The 27,963-nt window shown below is 42.8% G+C and overlaps 2 protein-coding genes and 1 non-coding gene across 4 annotated transcripts; all 3 read right to left on the bottom strand.

Moving 5' to 3' along the window:
* Nucleotides 1–1,118: 1,118 nt before the first annotated feature.
* Nucleotides 1,119–6,933, bottom strand: ncl (nucleolin). Of its 2 annotated transcripts, XM_048976582.1 has the most exons (17): nt 6,775–6,933; nt 5,795–5,890; nt 5,524–5,620; nt 5,310–5,447; nt 5,079–5,213; nt 4,837–4,968; nt 4,504–4,647; nt 4,338–4,421; nt 4,092–4,215; nt 3,743–3,879; nt 3,515–3,641; nt 3,249–3,385; nt 2,905–3,028; nt 2,507–2,652; nt 2,298–2,424; nt 1,756–2,039; nt 1,119–1,644 (listed from the first exon to the last, which is right to left on the bottom strand). In XM_048976582.1, exons 1-17 carry the CDS (start codon nt 6,790–6,792, stop codon nt 1,583–1,585), a joined length of 2,112 nt encoding a protein of 703 aa, XP_048832539.1. In that variant the 5' UTR covers nt 6,793–6,933; the 3' UTR covers nt 1,119–1,582. The 2 variants fall into 2 exon arrangements, with proteins under 2 accessions (XP_048832539.1, XP_048832540.1); XM_048976583.1 differs by lacking the exon at nt 5,079–5,213.
* On the bottom strand, nt 4,720–4,785 carry LOC125709382 (small nucleolar RNA SNORD82). Its single transcript, XR_007382692.1, has one exon. It is a non-coding gene; the product is annotated as a small nucleolar RNA SNORD82 (small nucleolar RNA).
* A 10,476-nt stretch (nt 6,934–17,409) lies between the features above and the next one.
* Nucleotides 17,410–20,911, bottom strand: nppc (natriuretic peptide C). Its single transcript, XM_048977531.1, has 3 exons — nt 20,707–20,911; nt 18,942–19,236; nt 17,410–18,135 (listed from the first exon to the last, which is right to left on the bottom strand). Exons 1-2 carry the CDS (start codon nt 20,797–20,799, stop codon nt 18,964–18,966), a joined length of 366 nt encoding a protein of 121 aa, XP_048833488.1. The 5' UTR covers nt 20,800–20,911; the 3' UTR covers nt 17,410–18,135; nt 18,942–18,963.
* Between the last annotated feature and the right edge of the window lie 7,052 nt (nt 20,912–27,963).

Raw genomic sequence — 27,963 nt, 5'->3', positions numbered from 1 at the left:
ATAGACGACGTTGTATTTGTACTAATATATGTATAACTGAGGCTGATGTGGTACAAAGCCTAGCTAAGCTCAAAATAAATAAAATCGCAGAGCCCAGGTGGCATCTTACCTTTAGTTTTAAGAGAAATTAGCCAACCTTTAACTGGCGTGGTACCTTGATTGGAAGCATGCTAATATAACGCCCCTATTCAAAAAAGGTGATGGAAGTAATCCGGCAAATACTGACACGCTGCATAAACTTAATGCAATTGGCAGTAATAACTTGAGACTTACGAAATGCTTGTATACTTCGTTATACCACCTGACAAAAAGATCTACAAAAACTGAAGCGGCTCAGTTATTCTCAAAAGGTTTGGCCATGATGGTACAGCTGTTTTTCCTGGCCATTAGAAATATGGCAAGTTTACCTAGAAGTACGTGTATTAATATAAACCTTTCCAAATAGCTGCAACCAAATAATGTCACTGTCTATGAACAGAAAAATGCACTAATGCAATTCCATTGTAGTACAGTCGCTGTATGGCAACATTCATATTTTGTTTACTGTAAAATTGTATTAGTGATTTGACCATTAGGGGCACAGCCTGAGCGAGATGCTGGGATGTGTGATTTAAAAACATCACGTGGCTATTTTAAGGCCTGTCCTCTTAACACTTCGATACCTGAACAACAGGAAATTGAAGCGAAATATGTTGCCATATGGCATGTGTTTAGAGAGCCTCTTGATGGAGATAGGTGAATGTCCTAAAATGCACAGAAAACACTATTTGACAAGACAATTGCTGAAATACAGCCAATTCAACGGCAAATCCAAGACAAGAGGACAAACCGTTTTAACAGCCTCATGGAAACCTCGAAACCCAAACTTTTTGTAGGCAAAAATCTGATATCAACATTTAGAGCATAACGAATTTGCAGTCGCACCACATCTTAAAACTGACTTGCTGGTGAATGCCCTTTGTAGTAAACAGAGAAACTGTTCCATACACAGCTTCCCCCCCCCCAGTGAGATCACTCCTATTCAACAGTGACTCCTTGTGTCCGTAACGTGTACTGCGCTGTTAAGAACAGCTCTGAAAGGGAGACCTCATCCTTCAAACAGGACAAAAGAGAACACAGACTCTAAACACCCAAGATAGCTGGGCCACTTTAATCTTCCACTCATCACAATATGCTTCGCACATTTAACAGTAAAACTTCTGCATTTACAGTGAAACTAAAAACGTACATAAGGAAACACTTTTTACAAAAGGTAAAATGAAATATTACAAATTGTAGCAGGTACAATTTAATCGAAACCAACAGGGCATGTTGGTTTGTGAGTTGTCACATTCCATTTTACTTTGAAAAAAGGGAAAGGGGAGGAAAAAAATGACCTCCTCATGAAGAACATGGATGACAGGGATATGAATACTCATCTGTCTTCAGCTATAGGTTAGGAGAGTAAGGACAGTGGCTAAGATGCCCGTTACATTAATAAATCAATGCTTTCTGGAATGTCCGAGGCTCCAAAAGCACACTGAGAAATTAAGGAAAAGTCCATTGGGAAAAAAAGAAAATAATAATAATAAAAAAAAAAAAATCAGTCATCAAATTTAATCTTCTTCCCTTGGGGCTTTGCACCAAATCCACCACCTCTACCCCCTGTAAAACAGAAGATGCATCAGGTTTAGCAAACTGCCTTTGATGCCTTTTTCAGAAAATCAGTCTGGTGCCAGACTGACATTCTGCGATGAGGTAGAACTGACACCTTACCTCCAAATCCACCTCTACCGCCGCCACGGTTGCCTCCTCTTCCTCCACGGAAACCACCACCTCTCCCGAAACCGCCACGTCCACCTCTGCCTCCTCCACCGCGGCCACCGAATCCACCGCCGAATCCGCCACCGAATCCACCGCCCCTGCCACCCCTGTGCCCGGCGTCACCCTTTGGCCTTGCGTAGTCCAGGGTCACTCTGTTGCCATCGATCTCACAGTCCTCCATGGCTTCCTTTGCTGCCTTACAGTCCTGCTCGTTGTCAAAGTCTACAAAGCCAAACCTGAGGAAGTAACATTGCATTACACACATGATCGATCGATCGATCCACCAAGCAACCCAAATTGGCACTGAATTCCTGTTCGTGTTTCACAAAAGATGTTGCTAGTGCCATCAAAACAAGCAAGCAACTACCTCTCACACTGGTTATCTACTTCTCGTGCGAATCCGTACACCGCCATCAAGGAGACGGAGAGGAGCTCATGAGAAGACCAGCAAGTCAACCCATTGGGAGGGAACCGGCAAGTGAAATCCCACATACCCTTTAGATGACCCAGTCTCCCTGTCTGTGACAATTCTGGCTGCAACGGCACCTTCAAAGGAGTCTCTCAGAGTCTGGTCAGTGGTGTCCTCTGAAAGGCCCTTGACAAACAGGGTCTTTGTGGGCCCTTAGGACAGAAAGTGAACAATCACAACCAACCCAAATGTAACCGGCAGATACAGCAATGTTCACTTCGGTATACGACGTACCTGAATTTCCTCTGCCGCCTTCAGACTTGTGTCCACTGTTCTGGCTGTACTCCAGTCGGATTGTCCTGCCCTCGATCTCAGTGTTATTCATCGCCTCCAGGGCTTCCTTTGCATCTTCGGCACTCTCGAACTCCAAAAACGCAAAACTGAAACAAAATATCTTTGTTGAAGCCTCTCAAAATATTAAATAAAAGGCAGGGCATATTAATACAGGTTTCACTGGTTGCCCAACATCTGCCACAGACGAATGCAAACCTTGGGACTATCATGACTACTGCATAATATAACTTGTAATAGTTCTCACTGTTCAATAATATTTTCAATGACACGAGCAGATGCCAGATAACTGAACCCTAATCCACAAACCAAAAATCGCCAGCAGCCATCATTTCACTCACCCCTTTGGCCTGCCGTTGTTCTGCGGCACTCTGATCGACACTGCCTTCTCAAACGTGCTCTGCAGTGCGTCTTCAGTCACACTGTAAGCCAAGTTGTTCACCACAAGAGTCTTGGCTGGGGCAGCTGTGGAGGAACACAAGTCTGAACACACCTCAAAACTGGCGACAAACGCAATTTCCTACTCAACTGCCGACTGTATGATGGCAGTGTCCAGGCGGGCTCACATCTTACAGACTCAAGTTTATCGCATAAACATTCTGGCGAAAAAAAAATGTAAAACCCTGCAACATGCAAAGACATTAATATTCGTATGCCTTCGTAGGTCTGAAGATGCTCTGTATACCTGGAGCCTTGGCTCCCTTCTGACTCTTCTGTCCTGTGAAATCGACAATGATACACCGGCCCTGGATATCTGCACCCTGGGCCTCTTCCAGCATTTTCTCAGCGATGGCTTCAGTTTTAAATTCGACGTAGGCAATTCTGTCATGGGGAAGAACGTTTAAGGTTGAGTGAATGAACAACCCTTCGAAATGGTTTCAGGCTGGCAACTGAGAAACCTTGCAATAGTTAATTTATTCAAGGAACTTAAATGTTTTAGGCTAAACTCACCCTCTGTTGGAGCCATTATTTCCAGGAGGTATCCTGATTTCTACAGCCTGGTCAAAGACTTCTTTCAAGTCTTCCTGTGTCGCAGAGAATGGGAGGTTCTTCACAAATAATGTGCGCGAATCTCTTTCTGTTGATGGGAGGAGGCAGGAGCCAAATTAGAACCTCAGAAAAGCACCAATGACTCAACCTGAACCGCGCTTCATATTTTGCACAGCAGGGGTGTCTTACCTTTCTTGCCTTCTGCAGAATTCTCTTTGCTTCTGGCTCTGTCCAGTTTTAACTCATGGCCCATGAACTTCTTTCCATTCAGCTGAAGAGCATTCTGCAGATCCTCTTCAGAAGCAAAATCCACGTAGCCAAATTTCCTGGGTTGAAAATAAAATAAATGCAAATACACAATCAGAGCAGCAAGTTCCAGCTTTCCCGTTACAGCCTACAAGCATGACAATGATTACAGAACTGCATCTTTATCCAAGACACCACCACAAATCCTCATCAAAGAGGTTGATCCTAGCAGCTGATCCTCAAAAAGTATACTTTAATGCTATAAGGAGCTACAACGTAGTCAAGGACTCACTTGGACGCTCCAAGTCTGACTTGCTGAACTTCAAGCTTTTTCTTAGAGAAGAAATTGCCCAGTGCTTCCTTGATTTCATCGAAGTCTTTATCCATGTTCAGATTTCCAACAAAGAGACAGAAGCCTGCCAAAACAAGTTGCAGGAGGGCTCAACATAAAACATTGCACACAACATGAAACAGGTAAGGTTAAAAGTGAAAACCTGAAGTTTTTGGCACTAGAGTTCAGATTTTGTGGCCACCTCACCTTCACCCTCCGATTTGGCTTTCTTGGCAGGAGGAGTGTCCTTCTTAGACTCAGCCTTTCTCTTTGCTGGGGTCACCACAGGCTCTAAACATACAAGCCATCTTTAGTGTCCCCTCCAGAAAGACAGACAACGCATGAGAGAAACAGTCATTTTGAAACATCTCACCAGCTTCATCGTCCTCTTCGTCGTCATCATCATCTTCTTCGTCATCATCATCCTCTTCATCTGACTCTTCCTTGGCCTTGACCATTCCAGTTTTCTTGGCCTTGCTGGCAGAAGCAGGAGTGGTATCCATCTCTTCTTCAGATTCTACAAAGCAGAAGTGCGCTTGTTTGCCTCACCGTGGTACATTACAGCCACCAGCACACACGTTGTTTTAAGGCACATCAGATGCATGTAAATCATCAAATTTTCAGGATTAAGTCCCTTTTTGATCATCACGGTGCCGAGTGCAATCTGGTAATGCTGACTAGACCAATTCAAAGAAGAAAGCTGTACCATCTTCGTCGTCGTCATCATCCTCCTCCTCCTCAGACTCTTCCTTGGCAGGAGCTGCTTTTGCTGGGGTGGCTTTTGCAGGGACCTTGGCTGGAGTACCTTTCTTAGGAGGTGGAGCTTCTTCCTCAGATTCTTCAGAAACCAAGACAATACACAACCAAAAGTCACCAATAATTAATGGCCGAGATGGCCAAGAATGCACATAAGAAAATTTGTCCAAGTCATTTCATCAATGCCAATACCATCTTCGTCTTCATCGTCGTCGTCTTCATCAGACTCTTCCTTGGCGGGAACGGGTGCTGCCTTTGCTGGGGTGGCTTTTGCGGGGGGCTTGGCAGGAGTAGCTCTCTTAGGGGGTGGAGCTTCTTCCTCAGATTCTTCAGAAACCAAGACAACACAATCAACCAAACAGTTGTGGAAGACTAGGAAGTAAACCAAAAGAAATCAAAATACAAGTCATTCAAGCTAGATACCATCATCGTCGTCATCATCATCTTCATCATCAGATTCTTCGGCCTTAGGTGGAGCTGCTTTTTTTGGTGGAGCCGCCTTTGCTGGGGTGGCTTTGCCTCTCTTGGGTGGAGGAGGGGGCTCTTCCTCAGATTCATCCTCTGTGATACAACAACTGTTACCCAGATGCACGCAAGAGTTACCAAGTAAAACAAATTGTGGTCAATTATCACAAACCGGAGTCGTCCTCTTCACTTTCTTCTTTTTTGGCCGCTTTTCCATTTTTAGTCCCCTTGGCTGGCGTTTTCTTGGAAACTATTTTTGGTGGTGGAGTCTGAAAAAAAAGAAACATTTCCTTGTCTCCTTACCATAATGTTCATGTCCAGTGGTAAAAAATCCCTAGTTTGTGCTGCTCTGCCAAAGAGCAGAGTGACTTTAAATAAGACCTCTGAAACCGTGATGCATAGAAATTAGCTAAAACTATACAAGAATTAAGTTCCTTCCTTACCTCTTCCTCTTCACTGACATCTTCACTGTCCTCCTCCTCCTCTACTTTCTTAGGAGGGGGTGGTTTCTTCTTGGGGGGTTTCTGCTTCTTCTCCGTCTGTAGAAGGCAAACGAAATATTCTTTTTATACATTTTGTTAATCGATAAAAGGAGCTATCGAATTATCCCCCAAAATCTCGTACATAAATCAGAAATGCGCCGAACCAGCGCCATGTGACTGACCGCGTCAGCGCACGCTGCTCGCTGAAGCAGAGAGACCACGTGTGGCCGTACCTACATACGACGGAAACCCACGTGGTTCACTTACAGTGAGTACCCAGTCAAGGCCTAACTGTTTAGGGCCTCGTCAAAATGCGTTCCCAGCACCAAAAATCTAGACCACTTCACTTACATTATGTACCGAGACCAAAAATGTATCTCGGCCGGTTTCATAGTCCGCTTGTACGATTCGGCCTACAAGCTTCAGGGGACGGAAGTGAAACTTTCGGTCAACTGCGGAGCCAGTCGGGGTCGCTAATCTACTACAAACGTGTCGTTTTGTCAAATACATCTTACCTCAGTAAACACTTCGCAAGTCGTAGCTATACAACGGAAAAACCAAGCATAGCGCCAAACGGGTCTTCCGCAAACGCAGTTATATGGCCATTTTGAAAATGCGATCGTACTAGCTAGCGCAATGAGGGAGCTAACATGGCCGAAAAATGGGTCGACTGAAAATGTAGCTAACTACTGAAGGCCGACTCCAGGTAGTGAGCAGTGTACCCAACTCCCAAGCCGCTTACATACAATTAACGGAAAATAAGAAAAAAAAATCACTACACACAAATTGCCTAGTCATATAAAAGCCAATAAATACCCTGCGCCGTTTTAAAATATTAAACAAATGCTTACATATAGGAACTTCATATTTTACGACCTAGCGGCGACACTACAACCTCAATTGGGTTTTATGTTCAAAATAAGATGAAAGTTGGTACTTACCTTTGCCAGCTTTACCATGGTTATTGAAAAGATGAGAAATATGCGACCACAAAGTAGTATAAAAGGAAGCCGCTTAGCAACCTACACGTGGGCCTGACTGCTCCAAGGGGCGCTCTAAGAAGAAAGACTGCTTTGCAGCCACACGACTGTCTTACTTCCCTCGCCTGCGTATTCAGTGACTCTCCACCTACGCGCATCCTCCGTCCAATCACAGGACAATAATTTGCATAATAACCCCGCGTTCGCTCTGCTTGTATGCAGGGAAAAGGAGGAGTCAGTTGGTTTGAACTGCGTACCTCACTTGACTGCGCGTTCACCGCTTTTTCGTTCGCACGCCCCTTCTAGCCAATAACACGAGGTCTATTTCAATAATGGCTACTCGCAGTAAAGGAGCAAATTAGGTTTTTGAATGGTAACTTAATATTTGGTAACAGTTGCGTGTGTTTTTTGGTGTTAAATGTATTTTTTTTCCTAGTTCAGTTTGTGACTTGATTCAGGTTTCGACAGAATGCATTTTGTCAGATTAAGACGGCATTTTGTTGATTTTTATGGATAAAGTTACTGCAATTAAAACCGCAAGACTAGTAATGATTGACTTATAAAAATGACAGCGAGTAATTAGATTATCGTTTCCCTCTAAATGTTTGGTAAAGTTAAACCTGAAGCTGCGGGTACTCCCCAAGCATTTGTGCAACCACGTGGTCGGTTATACACGTGCGAAAAGCATGGGGTGACTCTAAAATAATCACGCTGGTTATGTGCTTAAACGTAACAGTTCATTTGTCATTTTTAACTTGTGAAACACCTAGCTTTGTTTTGAAGACGAGTAAGTGATTTAGTGAAGATAGTACACAAATACTGTTAAGATGGCCTTTGTAACACACACAAAAGCCCACAGACAGCACCTTCCCACTGCTGTCAATAATATTCTTGTTTTCAGAACGCTTATGTTTTTGAGAAACTATTCGATTTAACCTTGAGTTTTTGGAGCTGTGCAAAAAAAGTCTGTGCCTCTGCAGCATGTTGTTCAACCTACTATGGATCTTCTCTCTTCCTACTCTCTACTCTTCCATATCTCATGTGCTGCTCATAGCCTGGAAAATAGCCTGAGAATAGCTAGATTTTAGAAATAGGCTTGGGGAGGAATTAATGTCTTAAGAGGTAAGGTCCCTTATAACCATTGATAGTGTGTCTTTTGTATTGGCTTCTGTCAGTCAAACCAGTGCCAGTTGGTGGTAGTTTATCATATTTAATTGAATCCAAGTGTCAAGAAACCACCTGTGCTTCTATCCATTTTCCAAAGCCTTATGCAGGGTCACTGGGCACTTAGAGCCCCTTGAACACTATAGCAAAGGGACACCCTGGATAAGATGTGCATTAAAATTAGAACCTGGCCAATACAGGATTACCCGATATGGATACAGATTTTGATATATGAGGATTTAAAAATCCAATAATGATATATCAGCCAATATATTCTTTTTTCTTTTTTTTTTTACAGAAACATACCTAACATAAAGATTTTCCCTAACATTTATTGCGTGTAGTTATTTAAAAGTCCTCACCAAGATAACATGACATAATGCAATTTAGGAGTAAATGTGTGTTATTGTCATAAATAGTACTTTGAACAAAAGTACAACAAAATATATTGGAAGTTTTAATAAATAAGAATCAAATGTATTGTGTATATATCAAACATGGGTGCTGTGGACAGGGGAGTTGTGGTGTGCCCTCTGGTGGAAAAACTATGCAATGACAACACATTTGATTGAAGGATCCGTCTCCCCATTTCTTTTATCGACCGTTATAAACGTCAATGCCAGTTTATTTGCAGTTACCTCATGTCAGCCATTAATTAAGCAGGCCGATTAATTGTTCATCCTATAATAAAATGGCATGCATTCTTAACGTTGTTGGGAATTCAAGTAGCTAACTTGCCCAAATTTTATTGTAAGTATTAGTTTCCTTGTTCTACTTTCTCATTTTGTCTTATATGCTGCTGGGAGAGAAAAAGCATTGCTTCAGAGTGTTGCTAGGTTCCCACTTTTGTCTAATGCAAGATACAATTAAGGATCAGAGAGCAGCGTCAGGCAGCGTTGTGAATAAGTTGGGGTTATGGGCATTGCTCAAGGGTCCAGAAGTTGAACCATACAATCATGGCCATAGACATGACATATCACAAATGCACACATAGTCCTGAACTTATGGGTGCGCTAAGCCACATGACTGAGAGTTACGGTGTTTGAGCATAAGTCCTACAGACAGTTTTTATCCAAAGATGCTCCCCCATGAATAGCATAAAAAATGTACCCATAGTGCATGTAAGGGCCGGGCAATTAATCAAACTTTAATTTTGATTATGATTTTGGCTTCCAACGATAATCAAAACAAAATAAGGAAAATAAAGGTATTATTGTACCGTATTTTGTTTCTCAGTGATGCTCCCGCTTTGTCTTGTTATAAATCCTGCCACCCCATTCCAACCCCATTTTTATTTGATTCCCAGTTGAATTATATTTAGAGTTCAAGGAAATCCACTTTTGTATAAGTTCAATAAATGCAGGATATTTGCAAAGTCAATGAGTAATTGTGTTATATAATATTGATCTCAATATTGACCCAAATAATCGTGATTATGATTTTTTCCATAATCCAGTAGCCCTAACACGTCATGCCTCATTTCGTGCCACTTCAAATTCTTTTTGTATAATGTCATTATAATCTGATCCATGTGAAGCATACCCTTTGAGCATGATATTTACAAGTGATATTTAACCGAGAAAGCATTGTTACATTAGTTCTTTCAGTAAAACACTGGATTTCTTTGTTGGACAAGTTGACAAAAGTCGCAATAAAATATTAAAGTGTGAGTACCAGATAGGGGTGGCATGGTGGTGCAGTGGTTAGCACTGTTGCCTCACACCTCTGGGAGCCGGGTTCGAGTCTCCGCCCGGGTCACATGTGTGTGGAGTTTGCATGTTCTCCCCATGTCGTTGTGGGGTTTCCTCTGGGTACTCCGGTTTCCCCCCCACAGTCCAAAAACATGCTGAGGCTAATTGGAGTTGTTAAATTGCCCATAGGTATGCATGTGTGAGTGAATGGTGTGTGAGTGTGCCCTGCGATGGGCTGGCCCCCCATCCTGGGTTGTTCCCTGCCTCGTGCCCATTGCTTCCGGGATAGGCTCCAGACCCCCTGTGACCCAGTAGGATAAGCGATTTGGAAAATGGATGGATGGATGTAAATATGTCCAAAATGAATTATGTTATAATACATGGTTTCTGCCTCAGCAAAGCGGTCAGGATTGTCAGGGATCCATCACATCCAGCCTACAGACTGTTCAACATGCTACCATCCGGTAAACGCTACCACAGTATGGGATGTAAGACTGCACGACTGAGCAAGAGCTTCTTCCCACAGGCCATTAGACTTTTAAACTCACTTTAATAAATGCACTACATATTCATCCATCATCTCCCGCTTGATCCGAGGTCGGGTCACGGGGGCAGCAGTCTCAGCAGGGAGGCCCAGACTTCCCTCTCCCCAGCCACTTCATCCAGCTCCTCAGGGGGAATCCCGAGGCGTTCCCAGGCCAGCCAAAAGACATAGTCCCTCCAGCATGTCCTGGGTCTTCCTCGGGGCCTCCTCCCAGTAGGACATGCTCACCAGGGAGGTGTCCAGGAGGCATCCTAATCAGATGCCCGAGCCACCTCATCTGGCTCCTCTCAATGTGGAGGAGCAGCGGCTCTACTCTGAATCCCTCCTGAATGACTGAGCTCCTCACCCCATCTCTAAGGGAGAGCCCAGCTACCCTGCAAAGGAAACTTGCACTCACGATCTCATTCTTTCGGTCACTACCCACAACTCATGACCATAGGTGAGGGTAGAAACGTAGATCAATTGGTAAATCAAGAGCTTCGCCTTTTGGCTCAGCTCTCTCTTCACCATGACAGACCGATGCAGCGCCTGCATCACTGCTGACGCCGCACTGATCCGCCTGTCGATCTCCCGTTCCATCGTTCCCCCACTCGTGAACAAGACCCCGAGATACTTAAACTCCTCCACTTGGGGGTGGACCCTATCCCCAACCCGGAGAGAGCATTCTACCAGCTCAGGCTCCTTCCCCCTCAGAGAGGTGACATTCCATGTCCCTAGAGCTAGCTTCTGCAGCCAAGGATCGGACCGATAAGGTTCCCACCTTCAGCCACTGCCCAACGCGCACTGCACCCGACCCCTTTGGCCCCTCCTACAGGTGGTGAGCCCATTGGAGGGGGGACCCACATGCTTTCTTCAGGCTGTGCCCGACCAGGCCCCATGGGTGTAGGCCTGGCCACCAGGCACTTGCCATCGAGCCCCACTCCCAGGATATTCATATTACAAACATTTCCATAATACACACTAAAACATGTTTTCATATTTACTGTACTCTTCTGCTATTACCTATTTTGATTGTGGAAAAATGTTTTTCTGATTATCACTCATTAACCTTACCTCACTAGTGCTACTAAGTCTCTTCTACATTATATTTAAGTAATCTGCACTTACACTCTGTGCTATAATACGGCAACTGTGAGACACTGTGCAATATTTGACTCGGTGCAATATTTGACTGCAATATTTTAACTCGGTGCAAATTTTAACGTTTAACTTATATTTACTCTGCGCAAGATTTACCTTCTGTCCTGAATAGTCGTCTCCGTGTAGTTCTGTATCGTTCTACCTTTGCACTCTCGAATTGTATTGTCCGAATGACAATAAAGTTTACTTTGACTTTGACTTCTTCTGTATTCTCTGGACATGTTGTTTGTACATTACATTGATATGTGTGTATATTTTGTTAGCTGACAATTGGTCCATCGAGGACCCTGCCTTCACCCGATCTTCATTGTACCCCGACCCCCATGGCTCCTCCTGCAAGCGGTGGGCTCAGAGGAGGGTGGACCCATGTTATTCCTCCAGGCAATGCCTGGCTGGGCCTGTGTGGTAGAGGCCCAGCCACCAGGCACTCCCTGGTGAGCTCCCTCCCCAGGCCAGGCTCCAGGGCAAGGCCCTGATCTCCCCAATCTGGGCGGAGTAATATCTTATTTTTAATTAATCTTCATAGTGGTGTTCCGAATCTACTTAGTTCACGTAGGATAAATTTATTTTACCTGACCATGGGCAATTGCCCCCACCAACATATCTCCTAGAATCACAGAGACACACAAGCCTCACAACCACAAGTGAAAAGCCGCTTTGGTAGGAGCTGAAGCAAAAGGAGTTTCGGAGGAGTTTGATGAGGCCATAGAGATGGACTTTCGTTTAGCCTCAAAAATATTCTGGAAAACTGTCAGGCAACTCAGGAGCGGAAAGAAGGGCTTTACCCACACTGTTTACAGCAGGGATAGAGAACTGTGGAAAAAAATATTTTATGGACCTTCTTAATCACAGTGATACACCTTCCTTGGAGGAAGTAGTGCTGGAAGACTCAGAAAGGATCTTGCCCATCTGTAGGACTGAGGTCACTGAAGTAGTCAACGAAGTCTTCTGTGGTGAGGCTCTTGGGGCGGATGAGATTTCCCCAGAGTTTTTGAAAGTTTTTGATGTTAGTGGGCTGTCTTGGCTGACGCTCCTCTTCAACATTGCGTGGATGTTGAGGGCAGTGCCTTTGGATTGACAGACTGGGGCGGTGGTCGCAATCTTTAAGAACAGACTCTTGAGGATGCATTCCAACTTCAGGGGGATCACACTCCTCGGCCTCCATAGGAGGGGTATGCTGGGGTACTGGAGAGGAGGGTCTGCCACATGGTCGAACCTTGGATTTAGGAGGAACAATGCAGATTCTGTCCTGAGCACTATTCACCCTCACAAGGATACTAGATTGTTCATGGGAGTTTGCTCAACCAGTGTTTCGGGCATGTTCAACTGGGAGACCCTGGGGAAAACCCAGGACATGTTGGAGAGATTATATCTCTCTGCTGATTTGGGAACACCTTAGTATTACCCCTGGTGGAACTGGATGAGGTAGCTGGTGAGAGGGAGGTCTGGGCATCCCTGTTTAGACTTCTGCTCCTGAGACCCGACCCCAAATGAGCAGCACATAATAGATCGACAGATGGATGAATGGACATATATTTTACTTGTTTTAAGATGTCTGAAAACCAATAATTGAGTCTTTCCTATCGTGGAGTATGCCACACTTGCCTTTTCTGTTTAACGGTTCTGTTTAGTGTTATCAGTGCTTGAAGCAGGGAAAAACAGGTGGTGGTACTCCCCTAGTTATCCAGTACCAGGTGCCAGTACTCCCCTTGCTACTCAGTACCAGGTGCCAGTACTCTCCTTATTATTCAGTACCAGGTGCCGGTACGCTTCGTGTTACAGTACATCGCACAAGACCGAACATGGTCTTTTATAATTATAATTATAATAGAACAAAGAACAAATTAGCTAATACGTTAAACTTAAATTACTTCATATTGTGTTGTTCCTTGTGGGGATTCTGATGTAATTCATCGGCAAATGACAAGGCAGAGTTATATAACTCACTTTGTTTACCCCAGGTAATGTTTGGAGACCAGCCCAATTATTGTCCTGAGCAAGACTTAGTAAGCGCATCAGCAATACTTGTTGACAGCTCTGCCATTTCAATCTATTATTTTGCTTCTTTGTAAAGTTCTAAATTATCTATCATAGTATAGGAAGACTAAAGGGATGAATAAATATTACGTGCCAGTGCAATGGACCAGGCTGTTTGCTTGGCATTCAGCTATAGGTGTTGATGTCTCTGTGAATATCTGCCATCGGTCCAGCACTTAGCCAACACACCTGGATCCATTCCCCTAATTCAGCAGACAAAAAAAGCAGTGTGCCCACAACATGTGGCATGCAATGGCATGATACAGGCATGGCAGGGCTGTTACAGACTTGGTCTGCAAAATGTGATCTAATTCTGTCGACTGGCTTAAATTGACCACCAGGCCACCTCCACACCTTCTCCTTATTCAGCCTAATAACTTGTTCTGGCTAATTACTGTGGCCCATCGGGGTCCTATATGCCACACGTCTGTCACGGAAAGCTGTTAGGAGGGAACTGGATAAGCCCAGGCAGACTGCAACATTTCAGGGAATACAACATTACTGCAACCCTCTCTGACTGCTCATCTGCATTTTCTCATTTAATTCATCTTTAATGTGTCTTCTCATTTAATTATGTTCAGATAAAATTCCTTCACTGTTTATGTATAAAAAGTATAATCTGTAGAATCTTTAGTGGAAAAAAATATCCCCAGGTCAGTATCCCAGAAGTCCTCAGGTCAGTATCCCAGATGTAGCCCTATAAAGCGGGCCCCTGAAAAACACCATGTTCCACAAACACCGGTCCTTCCCAATCACAGGACCCCCAGGAGGGAAGTTACCCACTGTCTACCTACTTAGCGTGCCTTCATTCTGTAGTTGAAGCCGCCATACAATACATCAGTAAAGTTTCCCCTGTAAATAGGAAACCCAGAAAATACCTTATCTCAAAATTCTTAAGAACCCTGTGAGAGGTATCAGCTTCCTTGTGTCTATGTAGTGGAATTCCATGATCAAAAAGCTAAATAAGACTGAAGAGCAATTTTTCAAAGCTCACTCAATGTACCGGATACGTTTTCGAGTGAATTTCTATGGATTGTTTCGAGTTTTGGAAATTTTATGTAAGTTCTTCGGTTACTTACATGAGGGCTGAATGAGTTTTGCTTTCAAATACTGTAAAACATAATGAGGAAGACTGACTTGAGGTAACTTGCAGTTTGTGGTGGTTATGTGTGCTTGTCACAAAAACTACAATAAATGGATTGAGTGAGTTTTGAGTGACTGAGTGAAATTAGCTCTTCAGTTCCCAATACATAATTCACAAAAAATACATCTGATATGACTTTGTGTCTCCCCATCCTGGGTTGTTCCCAGGCTTATGCCCATAGCCTCTGAGGCTCACGACCCCCCCACGGCCCTGAATAGGACAAGCGGTTTCAGAAAATGGATGGATGGGTGGATAGATGGATGACACTGTGTCTCCCAATTCAATATTCATCCACCTTCCACAGTTTGGTTTTTTTAAGGTAAAAAGTACATTTGTTAAACATTTCATCTTGTGACTAAAAGTAAACTTCTGGATCAGATCCAATGGGAGAATTCATTTCAGTCCAAACGTACATGATAAAGCATAGAATTTAAGCTTTTGGACTTGCTAAATATTCAGCTTGTTCTAGGCATGTTTTCTATTTGCTTTTCTCAATCTTAGAAAAGCAAAGGATTTACCACTTTGCTTCATGTGTTTTCCTGCAGATCTTTACGTTTTTTCCAGTCTCAGTGGAGGAGATCCTTTCCCATGACGCAATGCTGTCAGCCCCATGCTTCATTGTGTAAGTGCTGTTCAGTGGAAGAACCACTCTGTTGAGTCTCCACTACAACATGATGTGAGCATATGGTGTTCGCCACTTTTTAAAAATTTGGGTTTTTTTCTTACCGATCTATTTTAGATTTGATGTTTACCTTAAAAAACAAAGTTAAATACAAGCCTAAAAACCAGTATGTATATTTTTATACTTCAGGAAAACCTTATCAAATGGTATCAAATTTATATCTTCGTGACTCCACGCAATATTTGGAAGCATGTTACTTGAGGGGGCACAAATAATGTGGTAGTACACTCTTACTTAATGTATTAATTAACAGAAACTAAATGTTAGTTACATACTGATCATATGTTCATTCATCATTAATCAATCGTAACGTTACACAGTTACTAAGTTACTTGTAACTGTGATACCAACATTCTGTAATACAAAAATTACAATAGCCATTGTGGAATTAAGTGTTAAGAAAAGTCAAGGACAAAATGTCAGCATACAATTCTACATATCACCTGCACTTGTACCTTATGCCAGCAATATATACTGCAAATCACTGAAAGACCAGAAGCAACACAGCATGTTCACACAACAGACTCTTATTAATAGCCCTTAAAAAGACCTACAGGACACTACATGTTACCAATAACCCAAGAACTTTTTTTTTCTACACAGCCCACTTTGCTGGTTTCTTCACCCGTTATGGTGGGAACACCTTTCACCACAGCAACACTAGAAACATCAGCAGTACACGTGATATTATATGTGGGGAACACGCGACACATGAAACAGGGAACCGTTATTGCCACAAGAAATACAAAGGGCTATTTAGACCAGCATCGCGAGCATGATGGGAAACACGCTAGCAACCCTGTTACTTTCTAAATTAAAATCCTGTATATCATCCAGTAGAACACATAAAATTCACATTATTATTCAAACTAATCAACAGGAGCGTGCTCCATGACAACAAGAGAAGCAGACAAGAGCTTATGTTGGGCGTCATATCATCGTTTCACGTACAATCTTATAGAGTACGCGAGGACTGTTAGGGGCGCCCTACATCGCACAGCTATTCCGTGCTGACACCACAGAGGGCGCCAGTACTTCTAGTGCTACGAGCAAGCAAATTTCATTTTGTCGCACTGCACGTTTCATTTGTAGGCTGCCAATTCCGTCTATGGGATTGATTTGGCTCTTAAAGCCCATCTGCCCCCGATTAGTGAAAAACATTAATTTGTGGCTAAACTGAATATAAGAAATATGGTTTTCAGCATATTACTTAATCTAAAATAGAAGTTTGTGGATTTTTTAGAAATATAAAAACAAGGAGCTCATCGTTTATTTAATATGTAAAAAAAACTATATAGTTAAAGAAAGGCATATCGAATGAATGTTTTAAGAAACTTTACGAAAGGTTCATACATATCTTACAAACGTAATCTTGCACTTTTATCACTTAATTAATTCAATTGAAAAGAAGCTACATATTCTATAACCTCAGGGGGGCAGTATTGTTTTATCATTCAACCGGCAAAATTCTGAGAATCATCTCAAATTGTGTGACGACGAATGTATATATGTATGGTGACGTGGGAGGGGGGGGGGGTCATATAAAGTTAATATTCATCCACAGAAAAACGACCATTCAAAGCATGTTTAAATGTTTATTGACTCTAACATGTAAATGTAGTTATCCTCAATTAAAACCACAATTATACCTCCTTCCCGCTCACGGTTGTGATGTATTGCATTGGCTGCAATGACATATAATTTGCTACATCGACTTCCTCGGTAGAACAAAGTATTGATTGCAAATAGCAGCTTAAATTTAATAGCTCGAGCAGCTATATATGTTTGTGTGTATCAGTATTCCATCAGTCCTTCTTCCAACCGCTTATCCACTATTATTATTCTTGTTAGTTGTTTCAGTGTAGAGTGTATAATCTCACTTTTTTTATCGTTAGTCTTTTATTCACTATTTTTTTTGTGTGTGTTTCTGAGTTATTGACGTCAGCTGCATTTGTAACCTGCGGTTCCCTGTCCATTCTGCCCTCTGGTGTTTGAATGGTCACACAACGCATTTTGTTATTTGCGGTTCATGTTTAGTTATGTCCTGTCCCGTAGGGTCAACTAAGTAGCTGGTGACTAAGAAAGGTTTCATAAGAATACACTTCTGCATCAAAATCACGAAATGTTGTAAATGAAGTTCTAAATGCCTATACAAGCTATTAAACTTGCCTTGAAATGATTGTTCTTCACAATGTTCATACACTTTTGATTTATTGATGTTGTAACCCTATTCCACAACGACAGAAATATACAACCAATCAACTGAATGTAAAGCCTAAGAAGACAAAATGCATGCATTTTATGTATCTAAATGCTTTAAAGATGCCATGTGTAGTGTCTTTTTTGCTCATATCTCGGTGAGTATTGCAGGTATCAGTGCATTTATCAATGGAGCAGAAATGGGAGCCATTGGAAAAATTCACATCAGCGTCTGGCTGTGTCTGAAACAAACAGGAAGGAGACTCAACGATGCATGTAGAACTTTTCTTTTTTTTCCCCAGTTTTCTAAAACATTTACAGCTTTTTAAGACAAAAAAAAGTTACAAACATAATTGACCTGCAGTTTGCATCCATTTCAAAATGTTACATAAATAAAACTCAAATTTATAAATATCTCTTTTATAAACATATAAATAGATTTAAAACATAAATACATTTATGTAGGAATGAAGTACATGAATGTACAGCAGCAGCGACCATATACAGCTTTGCAGTTTCTTTGTATACCATTGTCCACCATCTTAAAATGGGTGTTTTCGTCGTACGTGTCAGAATTATTTCTGTTGCAGTCTTCAGTGACGCTGGTCATGGTGGTTGATTTGTACATAAAATCTGTATTTTCTGAGTAAAGACGATACTTTTGTGATTTCCTCAGCTGAAGGCCAACTAAAAGTAAAGTTGTCCAAACCCATTGTCTTCTCTGAAAGGAGAAAAGAGAAAGAAAGAGTAAGAATACTGTGAAAAAATACCGTGAGCGCAAAATATACGGTTACGGTCGCGCACACACTGAATCTTTCTAGTGTCAATGTTTTTTGGAAACTTAGATTTTAATAACCTTCATTCTGACAGACCGAATTCAGCAGAATAGATGTCTTACTCAACCCAAGCTAACGCCTGCGGCTGATCACATGACATGCGGTCGCCTGTTTTTTAGCCTCGATCACTTAAGCCTATATAGAGCTGTAGTTTCCTTGTTCTACGCGATTTCAACGCCCATATTTTCATGGCAAATCAGAATCATCTATGAAAAGCTTCTCATGCACCCTCCATTAACAGTTTATCACTGGCACCAAATACGTACCAAATATATGATTTAATTTTTAGAGTAATATTTTACAGCAGAATATCACTTCTACTAATGTGAAGTGATTTTGCCCGTGCGTTCTTTGTTCTCCGAGATTCCTTTCAATGACAAAATATCAGCATTGACAGGTCTTGAATAAACGATGGGTTTATATATCTGGTATATATTGACTGATATGAACAAACAACCTAGTAGCTCCCAGAAGATGAACTTCGACAGCATCAGTATAGGCTAATGATGGAAGTCAGCCATCTCTGATTTTTGGTTTTCGTCAGCTGGCTTTGCCAGGGCGACTCATAAGCGATGGTCATCCTCCACATCCACACTGTAGGCTCGATGCCGGAAGACAAGGACTTTCCTTACACCTGGGGCATGGGGTTGGGGGGGGGAGCAGTGTGGGAAAAACATATGGCTGGACTCACCCCGTGTTTCCCGGCGCTGTCTCTAACAGCCCATACCACTGATGGTGCCTATTCTGTCCATTTTGTGTCCGAAGCAACCGCCCCGGGACGTGGAGCCCCCCTTCTTTGTCCCCGCTTTGTGTCTCCGTGCGCTGGGCTGCTCATTCAGGATCCGGGCCCACATCCCTTTGGCGCGGGTGTCCAGCCTCAAATCCCGCAAGAGGCGTGCTCTGGACCTCATGTTTTCCAGCTTCCTCTCCCACTCCTCAGATGCCAGGTGTTTAGAAAGCTCCTCTCCCAGCAGACTTCTGAGGGACTAGAGCACAGAAATCCACCTTAGCCTTGTTGCACATGCCTGTTTTCTTTATGTACGTTACAAGTGATCAAATAACTTTTGGAAAAGAAGATATGTATCCATTTAAAAGACGACAGAATGCTTTCGGACAAATGCAACTCAGCAACTAGTTTGTCTAACGGAAAAGTGGATTGACATTGTAAAAGTTGCATGTGTTCCACACGTGCTTCGAAAAGCAAGCCTATAATATCCCTGTAAAAATATATCTATATATGTACTTTAACTTGGACACGTGACAGTTCCTAGATTTAGCTTACAATACAATTACTGAGTTAAAACAAAATATTCAGTTTTTTCACAGAAGAAAGTGTATTGAAATATTAATGAAGATATTAACAGTCTTGTGTTGACATTCATGTATATGAGCTTAAAGAAAACTAAAGCTAACGCTTCCATGGGGGAACAGGTGTTTTACCTAACTCTGCTATTGGGCAGCTGTTTCATAACAAGGAATGATATACTCATTAGTTTGTCCTCATCCAAGGTTAAGCATAACTTTCATTCAGAAATGTGTTCAAATATATTACAGGCAAAATAGGGTTGCAGTGGCACATGGACCTCCGTCTGTAACTATCGAACAAAAATTTGTCTCTGAAAATATTATTGGTTTGCACAAACGTATAAAACGTTAAATATTGCAGCAGATCTCGTCTTATTTGACATTCATCGCGTCTTTACTCACGCTCGCTTCCGCCGTTGAGAAATAGGGTAATTATGAAATTAAAATGAAAAATTATGCTCTGGAGAATTAATGGAAGTTTTTATACAGGGCACTACAAACAAAGTATACATGGAGCTTAACGGACTCATCGTTATTAGCTACAAGAATTAATTACTATAAATTAGCTTAAAAACCAGCAATCAGTTTGGAGTGTTTCAAATAAACACGAGCACCTTGTAAGGTGTAAGGCTGGTTTAAGGTGCTCAGGGCGTCGTTAGGTCCGATTATTCGGGGCTATAGCCCCGAGTATTTTAAGCCGAGCCCCGAGTATTTTAGTCCTGATGCCAATCGTCCTTCAAAAACACAAAAGTCAAGCCCCAGGTAACACTGACTTAGCCCCTGCTCTTTTCTACAGCTTGAAACTCCCCTGATGCTCAGCTTTCTTGAAAATAAAAATAATAACTAAATTATGTTTTTCTTGTTAAATTACACTGCTTGTGTCCGGAGGCTCTCCAAAATGTTCCAAAACTGCGTGATGAGGTCATAATCAAAATAACTACTGCGGAATAACGTTGATGTAAATATTACTTGTCCCATTGATAATCGGTCATATAAATAGTATAAAATCGAGCAAAAGCACGGCGGAAGGACATCAGTAAAACTGAACAAAAGCTTAAAAACTTGCATAAAATAACTGCATCACTTTCTCGTGTAATTCAGAAGTCACTAATACGCTCAGCCGACGTCTTCGCGACACAGAAGACTCTTACCTTTTGCTGTGCCTCCGTTAAAGGTTTTGCCTCTGTGCTGATGCAAAGCAAGGTGATCAATACTCCACAAGCCGCCAAATGGGAGATATTCATTCTGATCTCAATTTTGAAGTTGCGCCCTATGATCTTAAGGCTGAAAGTTCCGATAGTTTACTGTTCTTCGCAAATGCGCTATTTTTCCTGCCTCTCTCCACGACTTTCTCCAAGTGCTCTCTGATTGTGATACACCATTCACGCTTTTTATAGGCCTACTCTGTAGTGATGTCATAGAGACCTGCGTAATGGTGTCCCCCCTTTTTCCCACACCTTGCCAACCCCACCCCCACAGACAAACATTTTACCTGCATCTGACGGAATTCGCTTTACTATTATATTAAATCAATTGTTTTCACAATAAATGTTAATCAAAAGAAGTTCTTTAGTTAACAAAATACACAGAGAGCAGGTCTTTTTTTGTCATAGGCGGTCGTGTATCATTTGCCGTTTCTTTTTTTGGTATGTGGTCATACACTTATTACAAACTTAACTACAACTTACAAAAATCTTAATAAAACAAAGTTTCCACGAATACGTAGGCCTATTTAATGGTTTTGGTTAGACCGCCGTGGCACATCATAGCGGAATAGTATGCAGAGTCAGGGAGGCAAATATCAGTACAGCCTTGCCAATGCGATTGGGGAATAGGAAAAACTATACAATAATTTACACTTAAAAGCGTATAAGGTAAAATCAGCAAAGTTCCAGATTTTGTGCTTGTATTCGAATTGTGAAATTCGCGCTCAGTCTCAATACGATGCACATTTGCCGCGAAAACAGTTACAAATCACTCAGAGGGTCATCGGACTCAGATTTTGTACAAAATGTTAATATTTCGGTTTTGTAATAAATTGTTGCCACCTTTAAAATAGATATCGCAACTAACTTTGAGTTGTGTGGAAATGGAAAGTCTGATAGCATTTTAATGCTATTTGCCTTTTGCAGACTTTATTGATTTTTTTTATCAAACGAATCTATTTTGATTGTCTGAGATTATCTGTGGGTAACAGTTACACACCTTTCTGAAAATTCGTCCTTGGAAAAGACCTCACTGAGTCTTACGCGAAATATATCTCAACGAAACAAAATATAGCTCTGAATTCTATTTTCTTAACAAATGTCGGGCAGCGTTTCTGACGAATAAAATACATTTATTTGACTATTTATCAATATCAATTAATTAACAGAGCAAACAGTTAATCGTTTTAAAAGACAATATCGGCAGATAATTACAACCGTGATATACAGTATACGTATCATGTGTTCTAAATCTGGGATATTGGGTATTTGGCGACAGGGCAATGTGAAACTTTATTTCGCAAATGGTTGTGTACTTCCATTTTCATAGGATTAATGTGCGTCTAGTTTATGTTTCAACATAATATATTACCATTATTTTCTATCATGTTTTGTGTTGCTATTGATGCTTTACATATGTTCGGTATAGTGAGTAATTATAATATATTAACAATACATAGGCCTATTTAAACATATACACTAATATATATATATATATATATATATATATATATATATATATATATATACACACACACACACACACACACACACACACACACACAATAAAATGCATATATCTGTATTTATTATTTAATCAATATTAAACTGTAATTCATTTCCAAAAAAAACACACCAATCATACGACCAAAACATCCTGGAATTAATGTAGCGAAGCAGTCAATGCGTGGGGTGCGTGGTTCAGCGGGGAGACCTGCTGCCTCGCACCTCACCGCGTTGGGGCTTTGGGTCTCGTCCCTTTTCTGATTGTGTGGAGTTTTCTTGATTATTCCCTCCCGTACGAATCTCCTCCGGGTGCTCTGCGTTCCTCTTGCAGACCAAAGGCATGTGTTTAGGGTGTACACCTGCCTTATATCGCCTAACATAAGCTCCAGTCCTCCCGTGACCCTATTTAGGAAAAGCGTCAGGAGGATGGATGGAAGAACTCCTAGGGGAAGCCGCATGTTATAATAAAGGGCGTAGATTTGGGTAGGGACGGTAGGGACATGTCCGTACCAATATTGTGGGAGTATCGTGTGTGTTTTGGGCGGTGGGCGGTTCGGGACTGATTTATTCCCTACCGAGGTTGAAAGAAAGCCTACGCCCTTGGTTATAATTAAACTGTGAAATTAAATCGACGAAGAAACCGCACTTAGTGATCTATGTTACTTTATGAAACTGTTTTACCAGAGAAACCTTTGTTCATTATTAAGTGATTTGCATACTATCAGATTTTACATAAACGAATAGAATATAATGCTGAACATGTTGCGCTAAGCGATCAACTGATACCTGGTGGTTAAGTTCAACGCGTTCAGCCACCGATAACGACGTTCCAGAAAGCCGGTTAACAGTGAAATGGACGCTCTTTTTTTACATTTGGTTTGAAGTCAAATATCAGTCAAATAGGAGCGAATACCCTGGTGGAAAAAATTGGTGAACCCCATTTTTTCCAAAGAAATGCGGTTACATTTGAACATATGTGGCACAATTAAATCGCAGGTGTTTGCAGACCTACAGAAGTTAGAAAACATTGCTATGGTTGATGAGGTCCTCTGTGTAGTTTTATTTCGAGAGAATAATGACATTGAAATTAGCCGACCTACCTTACACCTGACACCTACCTGTATAGCTTGCAATGATGAAATAAGTCTGACATCTCACCTTGCCCACCGTGAACTGACAGACTAAGCACTAATGGGACCTGACGCAGTTTAAACAATACATGGCTTTTTCAATGAAAGCCAGCACCCGCGGCACTCACTAGAAATCATAGTGAAGCCTGATAGGTTCAGACACTGCCGACGGTTGTGATTTAAGACGTCGCCGGGCAGTGGAAGTAGATGAATTTGATTTAGGCGTATGCTAAACGGTAAAGGAATACTTATGTGACTGCCAGACAACAGCTCACTGTGGAAAAAGGAGGTTTCATTCTCCAATTGAGCAGTGGAGGGTGAATGATCCTTTGTTGGACGATTGTGTGAAAAGCTTAGCAATCAGTATGGCCGGCATGCCTGTCTAGGGCCAGTGAAGGGGGTCATAACCTATTAAACACGGGGAGCAGAATGAGAGGAGATGCGTCAGTGTGGGCCACCAGCGGGCGTATTTCTAGGCAATGGCGTGACGTCCAGTTGCTCTACAGAAGCGGGGGAGTGGGCTTAGGGGGAGTAGGGGGCTCATATTTAATGTGGTGCTTTTATGGTGACATTATGTAATCCATGCAAGCCATCTGAAGGACACCAAAAGAAACTCTGATAGGCTACAACTCTAAGAGCTGTTTCACTAACTCTGTGAGTCACGTGTAACTGCTTCTGCTCTCATGCTAACATGAGTGCTGATTAATGCCAATTTCCCCTAAAATCTAACAGGTACTGGGCAGAGAAAAAGTGTATATCAAAAGTTGTCCAATGCATGCTGTGCAGCAGTGGGATGCATGCCACATCTTTCACAGATATAATTTTTATAATAATGTGATAATTATAGACCTTTGAGAAGCATATGCTTGTTAACTGAGATCTGAGCTCCAAATACCACATTATTCCAGCTGACACCACAAGTATTTCAATGGCATATGTAGTATAACAGTTCCCATCTTATCTTGCAAGTAATAACTGTAAAACACTTATGCACTACATGGTGAGCCTGGAGCTGGACGCCAGGCAGCTGTAAGGCCCTCGGTGGCCATGGGTTAGGTCATGAACTCATGATCTGAACGTCACCATTTTGAATCCCATGGTCCCCCCACCTTCCCAGGTTCCCTGCCTGCAGCCAGAGGCCTTGGGGCTCCCCCTACTTTCCCAGGTGAGGCAGCCGCAGTTCCTAACATCGCCCCAGCTGCTCGTGATTTAGGTGGTCTCTGCTGCCAGATCTCTGGCACCGCCGATCAGCACCAAGCCCCCTGAGGTACCCCCCGAACTCTTCCTGTCACCTGAACCCACTAATCTGCCCAGTAGCCCCCCACGGCCCTCTGTGTGCTTCCGTCGCAGGAGGCGGAGTCTGAGGTGTCTGTCCCCATCCTCATTCTCCCCCTACAGGTGCTCTCATGGTCTCCGGCCCTAAGCCCACAGCTCCGGCGATGTCCCCTTGCCCTGCTGCCTCAGCACCGTCTCCTGCCCCTGCAGTCCCGAAGGCACTGCCCCAGCATCCTGCCCCACCAATAGTCGCCCCTGGTCCATTTCAGCCCCTGATTCCTCCTGTAATGTCCCCGTTTTGGTCCCTTCGTCCTCCCCAGCCTCACCTCCTGCCCCAGAGCCTTAGCCCGCCTTGTCTGCTCCCCGGTTCATGGTTCCCCTTTGTCTGTCTCTCCCTAGCCCTGATGTCTCTCCACGTGTCCACCCTGTGTTCTGTGTGCCTGAGTCTTGTGTCTCCTTGTGCCCCGTCCTGATCCTCGTGTTATATGCTGAGCTGTGGTCTTGTCTTCTTCAGCCCCCATGGTCCTGCATGTCCTTGCCCCCTTCGGCATCCCCTCCTGCTCCGGCCGCGCAGTCGCCTGTTGCCTCTGCAGCTCTTGCCTTCTGTCTGCCAGGGTTCCTTCCTGGTCCCTTTACTCCTCCTGTTGGTTTATTCCCTGGTGTTGTTCCTTCATTGCCCCCCTCCTTGGGCTCTGTGTTTCCATCGTTGGTGCCCCTGTGTCTGTCTATATTCCCTGTAGTGTGTCAGTGTCTTGGTTTTTGCCCTTGTGCCTGTTCTGTGTCGGTCCTGTTTCCAGCACCCCGTTAATGTTCTTGCCATTGTTTCTCCAGGTGTTGTCGTATCCCTGGTCTTGTCCATCGCTCCCCTCCTGCGCCTGGAGTGCCCGCCTTTGCGGGGGGGTTCTGTCATGCCCCGCTCGTCCGATCCTCCCGTGTGCCACGCGCCCCTTGCTGCCTCGTGCGGAATCCCTCTGTTACCAGCTGTGTCTAGTCTTGTTCAATGTAGTCTGTTGTATTTAAGTACCCTCCTGTTCGCCTTCCCCCAGTCCTGTCATTGACATTACTACCTGTTTTGCCACATATGCCTGACTATCTCCCCAGTAAAACCCTTGTTTCCCCAATAAATCCCTCGCTTCCCCGACTCCCTGGACTCCCACTCCTCTGCCTCCGCTGAGTCCGTCAAACAAATGTGCTTACGTTTGTGTTACGCCTGTTGCCAGAGCACAAAATCTATAAATGTAAACACACACATATAAATGTCCATCCACCCATTTTCCAAACCGCTTATCCTACTGGGTCGTGGGGACATCCATCCATCCATCCATCCATTTTCCAAACTGCTTATCCTACTGGGTTGTGGGGACATATAAATGTAAATAATAGTAATAATAATTTATTCCAGACTCAAGTACTGTAGCATGCGTATATATGTGGTTGGGGGGGGGGGGGGTTGGGGCATGCGTGTTGTCACAGGGTCACTGGTCCCCATTACAGTGCAGCCTACTCAACCACATGGATATCGACAGCATAAATTCTACACAGAGGTGTAAATCAGCCTTTACCTGTATTTTTCCGAAACAGATCAACGCAAGAAATTATTTATTTCATTGAGAAAAAAAAATTAATCAAATCCAAGAAAAGGAGTTGAAATCGAAAAGTAGATGGCAAGGTTGTCATTTTATAAAATTGTTTCAGTTTTATGGAAAAAAGATAAATATTGATAAAATGGGAATGGTGCATTACCATATGTGCAGCTCCCTCAGACTTTCCCCTAAAAGCTCAACTTTTGCTGAACCTCAGTGGACCTTCAAAAATGAATATAATGAAACCAGACAGCTTTTATTAAATGAAAAATTACTTATTAAATAAAAAGGCATTTATTATTGTGAAATCAGCCCATTAGTGAGCCAACATGCCATATAAACAGCTAGTGTCTTCCGCACTTATCAGCTTCATTCCGGCAACAGAAATAACACAGCGGTCCTGTATTGGAATTTGGCTCGACTAATGATTTATAAAGCTGGCACAAGAGGACTGATTCAAAGCGATACTCCACTATTATTTTTCACATTTACAAAAGGTGCAGTCAGTGATGTCTGCATTATTTTTACTACTGATATTTTTAAAGTAGCCGATGATATTTGTATGTGGTCAATTATTGCCAAGATCGTGCACTAATAGTACATCCTGAGATCAAGGACAACCTTACTATAGATGAATGGTCCAGTGCACTGTACTAAGATACCGCTGTTTAGTTTTCCCTGCTCCTTCTTACCCGAGTACACAAACAGTCGCTAACTAGGGGAAGTATTTCAGTAAATATATTTCAGATTTTGTTGTAAATGTTGCAAGATCCAAATATGGATTTTCCTTTGTTGTCGCTGCACAAAGCACACCTACGATCAAGGTAAATCTCTGGTAATTTTGGCTTCGCACGTGTGTTTAACCAGTAGGGAGAACGGATTGGAGGAGATTTACTCAGGTTTAACTCGCCTCGGAAAATCCTACTCAGACTCCGGCATGGTGGTGGACACATTCTCATGAGACTGACTTGTTCCATCTGAATACCTTATGAGCAGCTGCGTAATGTAGTAAAACACACTTGTATTTACTGAGTTAAGGACATTTTGTTGTACTATAAGTGCTGGATAACAAGTGTTTCTGTTTTTCTTTTTCTGCCTGGTTAATGATATTACGGCTTTTTCCCAGTGACATCATAAGGAATATTAAGGGCCTTTTTAAATCAAAAGCGCAAAATGTTACATGCGGAATTTTTTTACGAGCTTCGTAGCTTTCTTGTGGCGGGGAAGCAGAAAACGCGCGGGGCTCGTGCGTAGATCCTGCAGCCGGCGAACCTGAGGTGAGGAGGGGTCACCAGCAGAGGGACTGCCTGCCTGTTCACGGATTTCTGTCGCAACGAGCACTGCCCGCCTTCGCCACTTTGGGTTAGAGCAAGGCAAACTACAGAACTGTTATGGTCCTATAAATAACTGTTTTATTACGCTGGGATTTCATAGCGTTTCAGAAAGCAGATCTCTGAATGGTTTTGCATGTGGGGTCAGACAGGGTCTGTTTTTCCGGCTGGGCAGCAGGGCCGACATGCGGAACCAGGCAGGTGAGTCTAACAAAATTGGAAGCTCCTTTGATAATTAGCGGAGCTCTCAGCTTTAGTGCTATACCACTGTGGTGGCTGCAGCAGTGTTTGCCATAATGGTGCCTCTGGGAGGGACGTCCTTATATGCAGCAGGTGGGTCCAGGCCAAATAAGGTCGGCTTATAGGTGCACAGGGGTC

This window comes from Brienomyrus brachyistius, chromosome 15, assembly GCF_023856365.1.
Source record: "Brienomyrus brachyistius isolate T26 chromosome 15, BBRACH_0.4, whole genome shotgun sequence".
Lineage (NCBI taxonomy): Eukaryota > Metazoa > Chordata > Actinopteri > Osteoglossiformes > Mormyridae > Brienomyrus > Brienomyrus brachyistius.
This window is presented reverse-complemented; position numbering and strand designations above follow the sequence as displayed.